This window comes from Callorhinus ursinus, unplaced genomic scaffold, assembly GCF_003265705.2.
Source record: "Callorhinus ursinus isolate GAN/ISIS: 27379988/994484 unplaced genomic scaffold, GSC_fseal_2.0 scaffold2, whole genome shotgun sequence".
Classification (NCBI taxonomy): Eukaryota; Metazoa; Chordata; class Mammalia; order Carnivora; family Otariidae; genus Callorhinus; species Callorhinus ursinus.
Genome location: NW_027397064.1, coordinates 2,803,078 through 2,812,929, shown reverse-complemented (window position 1 = coordinate 2,812,929; position 9,852 = coordinate 2,803,078). Strand labels below are relative to the sequence as shown.

The window sequence follows — 9,852 nt, the reverse complement described above, 5'->3', positions numbered from 1 at the left end:
AGCACCGGAATATTTGATGTTTTTTATAACCTAAGGATCTACTAATTTAGAATTGAAAAAAAAAAGTAGGTGCTTTCCTTGTTAAAGTAATGAGGGGATTGCATATTTTTATGGTGAACATTTTGCTGAGCCACAGGTAGGTCTGGGGGCTGACTCTGTTTTGTTCCAAGCGCTCAAAGAGTGGAGGGACTGAGTGACTCAGGTGGCTTTGGACCGTTGTTGGCTAAGGGACAGCTAAAGGACTGTGCGCCCGGATAGCCCGCATCTTCGAATTTTCTTGTGGTAACAGATACCTCTGTGGGGATCATCCCTGAGTTTTATGAGAAGAGGCCAAGACAGAGTTGCCTTCTCCTGGGAACCCTATTGTGTCTGGCCCAGAGCCTGGCTGACCTCCCACTGCCTCATCCAGGTCCTGAGCTGGGTGGGAACGAGGGCTCTGGTTACACCCGGCCAACCCAGCCGGCAGCCTTTGTGACGTGGGTCTCTGGATCTGCCCTTCTGGGCACAACCTTGCTTCCCCATGGGCAGCTGAGCACAATAGACCAGATCGGGTTTCTGGATGTGGGGTTTGTTTTCTCCCCCAAATACTTAAAAGTGGGCGAGGATGCCCCACCCCGTGCGTTAACAGGAAGTCTGTTGAGGACCCCAGCAATAGGTGGCCTCTATCTGAATCAGGATGGGGAGGGTTTTTTTTTTTTCTCTTGGCTCTCTTGATTATTTTTTTGAGTTTTCTAATGATTTAAACCAGTTCCTTACTTGTGTGAAATAAGTTGTAGTCAGGACAGCATTGTTTCTGTTTGCTTGGCACTGGGGGACAGACCATTCCCCAATCTGCTGTCAGCCCTAGCAGAGTCTGCCGGGACTGAAGCTTTTCTGGACTTCCCCGTAGATTTAATGCAGCATCAGGAAAAACAAAAACAAAAACAAAAAAATCCAAAAAAACACAAAAAACAAAAAACGCTGACCCCAGTGATGTGCAATTGCCTAACGATTTTTTAGAGGTGGTGTGGGTTCTCCTCACCTGAACTGCATTCAAGCTAGAGTCGAAGGGGGTGGGACTCTGGCAAGGAGGCCAGAGCATGGCTCCCCCTGGGTGAAGCCTCTGGAGAAGTTGGGAAAGTGCAGGGAGCTGCTGTGAGCCACAGAAAGCGGGTCTTTTCTCCTGGCCTCGCCTGGGTCCGCGCACGTGAGAGGCCTAACGATGTGATCCAGTCTGAACAGCACAGAATTGTTCTGTGAAATTCCCTCCTGGGAGGACCCGGATCCCAAATTGCAGAAAGCCAATAAAAAAGGTCACCTGGAGGCAGAGGTCCTGAGGAGCCCGAGGGCCAGAGGGCCCCTCACTGTCCAAGCTGGTGCCCAGCCCCGGCCTGGCCGGAGTAATCTTATCTGCACCACCGGGGACTGGGCGGGAGCACCTTCCTCCAGCTTGTTTGCACCCTGTCACCAGAGCACCCCATTGCCGGCCTTCAACGTGGCTTGTGTCACCCGCGCCCCCAAGAGCCATTTCTGCTGCAAGCCGCACCTTTGCTCAGAATCTTTGGGGCTCCTGCATGGGCAGGACCAGCCCGACTCCCCCACTGCCCACCCCCTTGCCCCTACCCTGGCCGCCAGCCAGCTTTCCTTTGTGGGGAGCTTGGGCTCAGCTAGATTCAGTGACCCTCCTCATGCCATATCATTGATCACCTCACCTCTCCATCTTTCCTAAACCACTGGCTTGGAAATCCCTCACCCTCCAGCTCCGGGGGCCACCCACCACCACCCTGTTGCCTTCTTGCCCTTCTTGTTGGGCGGGTGAGTTCTTGGGGGAAGGGGCATGGTGATCCCGGTCCGTTAGGCCCAGAGCTGTGCCCTTTCACAGAGGAGGCTCCACAAACATTTGGGGGCTTGAAAAGGCTGATGTTTGTCTCGGCTCGATGAGGGGTTCAGAAAAGCCTCTTGTGGACTCCTGTTCCCAGTGGTGGCCTCAGACCCCTGGTCTTGGTGGAGCCTGATTTATCACTACTGACTTCTGACCGTGGACGCACGGAAAACCCGCCTCGTGCTGGGTATGGTATCCGAGGCTGCGGGGCTCGGGCAGGAAGAACGTGGAGTGACACAACATACAGATGTGTGGCCTGGGTGCGGGATGAGGCGGGAGAAACCGGACGAGTTCGCTGGGATAGGAGCGGCTAAGGGGGTTGGTCAGGAAGAATCTTCCCGGTCTGTGATGGGGATTTGCCGACACGCTGCAGGCCGTTTCGGAGAACAGCAACCAGGCGCCCGAGCACGTGGCAGGCTCCACCACGGAGGGACTGACTTTGGGCCAGAGAGAGGGCCTGTTTTCTGCAGGCCGACTGCCACCCCGTGCAGACCACCCTTGGGGACGTCTAATTCTGGCTTGACCGCCAGCTCCCTGGGTGAGCTCAGGCCACCATTTGGAGGCAGCGAAATGCCTCGGGCCACTTGCCTTAGTTCACTCGTTGTGGGGGATACTAGGTTGATGAAGAAGGAGGCTGAGAAGTGGGAGGCACATCTCTCAGGAAAGTCCTCACATTGATCAGGAGGGACCTTCTACCCCGGGGCTGGGGGTGGTGGATGAGTCCCTTTGCAGACCCCAGGCCAGTGGGGAGGACGGGCCAGACGCTGGGTCCTCCGCAGGCCATAGGAAACTTCCCTTCCTGTCCTGGCGGAAGGGGCACGCTCCCTGCACGCGGGTGTGGGACAAGGTTAAACCAGTTCCTTACTTGTGTGAAATAAGTTGTAGTCAGGACAGCATTGTTTCTGTTTGCTTGGCACTGGGGGACAGACCATTCCTCAATCTGCTGTCAGCCCTAGCAGATCAGGGAGTCTGCCGGGACTGAAGCTTTTCTGGACTTCCCCGTAGACTTAAAGCAGCATCAGGAAAAACAAAAACAAAAACAAAAAAATCCAAAAAAACCACAAAAAACAAAAAACGCTGACCCCAGTAATGTGCAATTGCCTAACGATTTTTTAGAGGTGGTGTGGGTTCTCCTCACTTGAACTGCATTCAAGCTAGAGTCGAAGGGGTGGGACTCTGGCAAGGAGGCCAGAGCATGGCTCCCCCTGGGTGAAGCTGTGGGGAGGAGAGTCAGAGAAAGCACGGGGAGTGCCCGGGAGAAGGGAGCCGACGGGGGCAAGTCCAGCTCTCTGCCCTCAGTCGGGTCTCTGGGCTCGGGGACAATGGAACTTGAACCGCTCATACTCTGTGAAACATCCCTCCCTCCAAATCTACCCAATTCTTGCTGTCAAATTTCAAATCATACAGAAGTTTATGGAGGAAAATCTACAAAGCCCCCTTTGTGCCCCCACCGTACCCTGGCTGCCCAAAGCTTTATCCTTCCCGCTGGTCTTTTTTCTCTGCCCGCGTGCACTTTTTGCTCTGGTTTTTACGTCCGTGTATTCAGGTATGCTGTAACTTTCGTGCTTCACAAAAGCAGAGCCCCTCTGTCTTCTCAGAGCTGTATTATATTTCGGATGGTGGATACGCGCTACTTTATCAAACCATTAATCCTCCCTCCCAATGGACATCTATGTTGTCTCCAGTTTTTCGCTAATGAAGAGTGCTTTAGTACATGCGTGTACAGTTGGGGACACGTGAGTCTTTCGAGAGGAAGAATGTGTGAACTTGTAAAATCAAGAAGCTGTAGAAAATTCAAAGCCCTGTTTTTTTTCCCTTCTGTCGGGACCCTTTACGCAGGTGCCTTACCACTTAGTTGTAAGTGGGTCTCATCCTCCCGCCTGCCCTGGTGGAGGCTCCGAGCCCCCAGGGAGCCAGGCAGTGCTCAGGTGTGACTGACTCTGGAAGTTTTTCCCAAGCTCTGGCCCCGGGCTGGCAGGAGTGGAGTTGCCGGTTTATCCCAGCAGAGAGTGGCTGGTCCCAGTGGGAGGAGTGGTCTCCCCTGGGTCCGGGTCAGACCACCGCTGCTTCCCAGCATGCACAGACCAGCACACTGGCCCAGAGGCCTGACCGCTTAGACAGGAGCACGGATCCTTCCCGAAGGACGCAGAATGCTGTCAGCTGTCTGTGTACCGGCTGAGGCGATCTGCTCTTGCTGGAAGGCAGCTGGGATTCTGGTGCGGGACACTCAGGGAGTTAAACGTGGCCCCTGTGGTCCATTAGGTGGCCCCCTCCCTCCACCGGGACAGGAAGGGAGGTTTCCTATGGCCTGCTAGGAGCTTTGTCGTCAGGCCTTTGGGACCCAGGGGCCTGGGTAGACGCTCCATAGTTTGCCATATTGGTGGCTCTGAGGGTGTCGCTTGAGGAAGGTTTCTCTCTCCGGCGGTGGCCACACACCGTCGCTGGGAAGGCATCGAGGGGACGTCCCTGCCCCAGCCCTCCTGGTGGACACTCGCTCGGGCAGACGGGCCTTTGCTGCAGACCACATGGGACGTACGGTGCAGACGGTCTTCGTCAAATCATATTCTTTTCTGGAAACGGCCCTGGATTCTTTCCAAAACCAAATGCATGAAAAGTAGCGGAAGGACGGGGCTGAGCCGTTGTGAGTCGTCGTTCCCTCCTTAGTGCCCCGTTGGGTTTGCAGGGAGTTTGAGGGCTACAGTTTATTTCCTTTCCTCTCTGTGCCTCCTTCCTTCTCTTGACCACTAAGGCTGCCCGCCCTGGGAGGGAGTTCCGGGGGTCCCCCTGGGGGAAGGGGCTGGTCAGGGCACGGGCCTCGGGCTTCAGCTCCTGGGCTGATGGGTGGTGGGAGATCGGTGATGGGGGGTGAGCTGGCTTTCACGCTCAAGCCAGGAGCCTCGAAGCCTCTGTTCCCCCCTTCAGTCCTGGCTGGAAGAGTCTCACTGTGCCCCCCGAAGGCAAGGGAGACGACAGCTGAGGGGAGCCGTGCCCCGCGAGCAGGTAACTCTTCCAGCTCAGAGGACCGGTGATGGCTAAATCAGGTCCTCATTGCCCAGAGGGCAGAGGTGGAAACCAAGTTTGGGGCCCCAGCCCTCCCCCACCGTGGCTGGAGCTCTGGGATTAGCAACGGTTAGCAGCCCCAGAGGGTGGATCTGGACACCTTGGCCTGGTAATTTACAAAAGGGCAGGGCGTGAGAGGCCGGTGACTCTCCTAGTCCTCCGTGCCCGTGTGGGTCTGGCTGTCCACACTGAACAGTGCCCGGCGCCTGTCTGCCGAATCGTACTGGATGCCCGAGCTCGCTCACTGACTCCTTGTGGTGAGCAAAGAGCTGGGGGTGCTTAGACCCAGTCAGGCTAACCAGGGCCGGGGCTCATTCCTTCCTTTTCGGCCTGTGGACGGTCCCGTGGATGGCCCGGACCCCGGGCTCTGTGGCTGTGTGTGCCGAGGCCTTGTAGGGTTGTGCCGGTGTGGACTGAGGAGGGAGCCCCGCCTGTCCCGGGCCCACCTCTGCCCAGCTGTGGGGCTTTGGCCTGCCCTCCAGTGAGCTCCTCCGCTCTGCAGGGACTCCAGGGTCAGATGAGGTCATGAGGCGAAAGCACTTCATAAACTAGGCCATGCTGCAGGTGTGCTTCATTTTAAGGAAATGGGAGAAAAAAGGGGTCACCACATTAGAACCATGAAATCCTTGCTTTGTTCTCTTCTGGAATTGGGGGCTTCGAGGGATGGGAAGGGGAGGGTCAGCCCCAGGCAGGTTAGTGGCCAGGGGGAGGTGGAAATCGTAGCTTCAAAGCACGCCACCCCGAGGCCAGTCCAGTGGGTCAGGGAGCCCTGGCTCCTCAAAGGTGTCCTCGGCTGCCCCTTGTGCCTACGTCCTTTGGGGGTCCTTAAGCTGCCTCTTAGGACGGGGCGGTCCAAAGTCTCATACGTGAGGAGTTTCTTTGTCCTAAATGTGATCGTGCTGAGTCTCCGCGGGTGCTTCCTGTGCTTGTGTGTCTGTCTGGTCTGGCCCAAGTTGGTGGTCACAGGGCGTGGGGATCCTCCTGGTGGGGTGCTCCGAGGACCACCGGCTTCCCAGCTCTGGGCCCTGCAGCTGGGAGGCCCAGGCTTCTCCCCTCAGCAGCGGGGACATGGGGACCTGCTTAGGTCACTGGGACAGGGACCAAAGGCCACTTTGAACATACAGAGAAGAACTGCCCAGAAGCCTGCAGGTGGTCTCCACTAACTGAGATTTAGGGTTAGGTCACCTGCTGTGAGTTTTGAGGCTAAGGAACCAGTCCTGGGAGGCAGCAGAATGTCTCACTGGTCAGGGATTCTGTTCTGAAGGTAAACCTATCAAACTGCCCCTCTCTGCTCTCGCCTGCATCTCCCTCCAGGTAGGGACATGTATTACTTAGGCAGTTAAGAGATCATTTCACATGCGGAGCAAGAATTAAGGGGGGCTGTCCTTTTTGCCAAAGGGACGGGGCTGGGGTGGGGTGGGGTGGGGATTTACAGAGCGTCTGCTATGCCCTAGATTCTGGATTGGGCCCTTTGGTTCTTGGGTGCCTCTGTAAGATGGTGCTGGGGTCCTGAGAATGCAGCTGGAGACAGGTTAGCGAGTCAAGTTAAACAGCAGTGAGGAAGGAATCAGGATTCCCACCCAGGAAGGTCTGCTCTCGGGATGGGTGCTTTTTCCAGCTAGGTGTCCTCATACCGTTAGCGTAGGTGGACCAGGGTTGCTCATCCTCCTATGTGACCTGGGGTCCACTTTGGATGAACTTGGCACAGAAACTCGACTTGGGATCAGTCATTACCTATGACCCATGAGAAGGAAGGAAAACCACCTTCACATATGAGATCACTCCTAGCGGGGCGCCCTTGTTCCCAGGGTCACCCAGTGGGCTGCCGACCCAGGGCCGTGTCCTGCAGGGACTTCAGGGCCCTCGAGTGGATGGGGCCCCAGTAGAAGACAGCTCTCCTAGCTGGGGCATTTGGGGAGAAATGACCATTTCTTGGCACAGTGGTACTTTGGACTGCATTCTCTGTGGATATTGGTGACAGTTCAGAGTGTTGGCCTCACGTTAGGTCAGCAGGAAAGACAGTTAAGACAATTGCCGCCTACTCCCCCTGCCCCGAAGTGCGGCAGGTCGTGACTTTTGTGCTTTGCACAAGTTGTAAGAAGGGAACCTAGGCAGTGGCCCACAGCTCCAGACAGCTGGGTGGCTGCCCTTTGTTGAAAGCCCCACGACAAACCCAGGGTCTGCAGGTTTGGGGTGCAATCAAGCTGCAGGGCGTTGCACACCTCTGGTCTTCGTGAATGAGAACTGAAGGTGGCCCAAGACCCAGGTTTCCGTGCACATTTGGCAGGAAGGCAAAAGGCACTGAGTCCCATTTTTGTTGCACACGTGGGAGGGGGATCTCAAGCACTCTCATTAAGACACCAGGGCAGGATACTTACAATACAGCAGTGCCAGGAACAGATGGACTCTGCCGTTCTTTGGGACATGGGGAAAATGGCTCCCCTGTTCTCTGCTAGGATTGAGCGAGCCGTCAGCGTCGCGGTGGCTGTCAGACATTTCTCGGGCCCCCGGACCACGCCGCTGGGCACCACACCATGGGCACAGCCAGGCTGGGGATGTCTGGAGAACACAGCCATGCGAAGAGAGAAAGCAGTCCCTGTTTCTCCCTTAGGCACCGCGTGAACCTAGATGCCAGGCCCATTTTATGTCGTTGTGTGGAGCTCTGCTATGCTTTTCCTTTTCTCCTTTCTTTGGGAAGACACCACCGAGCATGTGGAGCGCCAGAAAAGCGTCTTGACCGGCACTCCAGTGTTTCCTAATGAAGCCACTTTTCCATTGCATCCTTTCTGTTTGTTTTTTTGCGCAGGCCGTCTGCTCGCTGCCCGCAGCACCATGGATCTGCACCTCTTCGACTACTCGGAACCAGGGAACTTCTCTGACATCAGCTGGCCATGCAACGGCAGCGACTGCCTCGTTGTCGACACGGTGCTGTGTCCCAACATGCCCAACAAGAGTGTGCTCCTGTACACGCTGGCCTTCATTTACATCTTCATCTTCGTGACCGGCATGATCGCCAACTCCGTGGTGGTCTGGGTGAACATCCAGGCCAAGACCACCGGCTACGACACGCACTGCTACATCCTCAACCTGGCCATCGCCGACCTGTGGGTGGTGGTCACCATCCCCGTCTGGGTGGTCAGCCTTGTGCAGCATAACCAGTGGCCCATGGGAGAGCTCACGTGCAAGATCACCCACCTCATCTTTTCCATCAACCTGTTCGGCAGCATCTTCTTCCTCACGTGCATGAGCGTGGACCGCTACCTCTCCATTGCCTACTTCGCCGGCACCTCGAGCCGCAGGAAGAAGGTGGTCCGCCGTGCCGTCTGCGCACTGGTGTGGCTGCTGGCCTTCTGCGTGTCCCTGCCCGACACCTACTACCTGAAGACCGTCACGTCGGCGTCCAACAACGAGACCTACTGCCGCTCCTTCTACCCCGAGCACAGCGTCAAGGAGTGGCTCATCAGCATGGAGCTGGTCTCTGTGGTCTTGGGCTTCGCCATCCCCTTCTGCATCATCGCCATCTTTTACTGCCTGCTGGCCCGAGCCATCACCGCATCCAGCGACCAGGAGAAGCAGAGCAGTCGCAAGATCATCTTCTCTTATGTGGTGGTCTTCCTTGTGTGCTGGCTCCCCTACCATGTGGTGGTGCTCCTGGACATCTTCTCCATTCTCCACTACGTCCCCTTCACCTGCCAGCTGGAGAACTTCCTCTTCACGGCTCTGCACGTCACACAGTGCCTGTCGCTGGTGCACTGCTGCGTCAACCCCGTCCTCTACAGCTTCATCAATCGTAACTACAGGTACGAGCTGATGAAGGCCTTCATCTTCAAGTACTCGGCCAAGACAGGTCTCACCAAGCTCATCGATGCCTCCAGGGTGTCAGAAACAGAGTACTCCGCCTTGGAGCAGAGCACCAAGTGACGCGCCTTGTGGGGTCTCCGGGACAAGTCTGCTTGCTTTCTCCACGGCACTGGCTTGCGTCGTTCCCAAGAGTAAAGCAAGGTGGCTTCAGGGTTTGAGGCCGGAGTCGCGTGGAGAGGGGAACGGGGGCCGCTGAGCATCCTTTCCCTCTTTCTCGGGCCGTGGCGGTGGCTCTCGTGCAAGGCTGTGCGTCCTGATGCGTCCACGGTCCGTCGTGTGTCTAATCCTGCCTGCACTTCTGTACAATAGGACGTTCTGTGTTCCCTGGAGGTTTTACATGGTGATTTGTATTTAAATCTTAAGACTTTTATTTTCTCATTATCGGTGTACCTTATAAATGTATTGAAAGTTTAAATATATTTTAAATATTGTATGGGAGCTATAACGCTGACATATATTCAGAGTGTTGTAGTTTTAAGGCTAGTTGGATTTCAGTTTTGACTAAGGATGACATTAATTGTTAGCTGTTTTGAAATTTTATATATATATATATATATATAAATCTATAAATCTATAAATCTATGCCAGTCCTGGCTGAAATGTTTTATTTACGATAGTTTTATATATGTGTGGTGCTCTGTACCGGCATGGGATATGGAACAGGAATAACTCTGTAAAGCAGTTTGTGATATTCATAGTTTTGTAAAGTTACATTAAAAAGAAGCAAAATGGAGCAAAACTGTTCCAGGCTGCAATGCTGTGCACAAAATGAACAGTCTCGTTTCAGAGAGTTCTCTCAATTTTGTAAGTTATTATTTTTTTTTTAAATAAAGATTTGTTTCTCCTAAAAAGGCATCTGAGTGTCCGCGTTAAAAGCATGTTTGGCATTCAGGTGGCGTGTGTGATAATAATAGCACAAATCTATACCGCATGTCAGCTTGACCTAATATGCTTAAGGAAAGAGTGCTACCATAAAGGCAAAACCCAAGGGGTTAACTTGGATGCAATGACATAAAAGGAAAAACATTCGAGCGTATTGAGGGTTTTGGTTTTTTAAAAAAATGTCATGC

General features: G+C 54.6%; 1 protein-coding gene across 2 annotated transcripts in view; it reads left to right on the top strand.

Moving 5' to 3' along the window:
- The window catches only part of ACKR3 (atypical chemokine receptor 3), a 12,121-nt gene extending 2,484 nt beyond the window's left edge, over positions 1-9,637 (top strand). Inside the window, exon 2 of one of the 2 annotated variants that reach the window (XM_073876778.1) lies at positions 7,726-9,637. In XM_073876778.1, the coding sequence (XP_073732879.1) occupies positions 7,754-8,842 (1,089 nt within the window). In that variant the 5' untranslated portion in view covers positions 7,726-7,753 and the 3' untranslated portion in view covers positions 8,843-9,637. The remainder of the gene's footprint in view (positions 1-7,725) is intronic. The other variant, XM_025889105.2, reaches the window with a different exon arrangement.
- Positions 9,638-9,852: the final 215 nt, after the last annotated feature.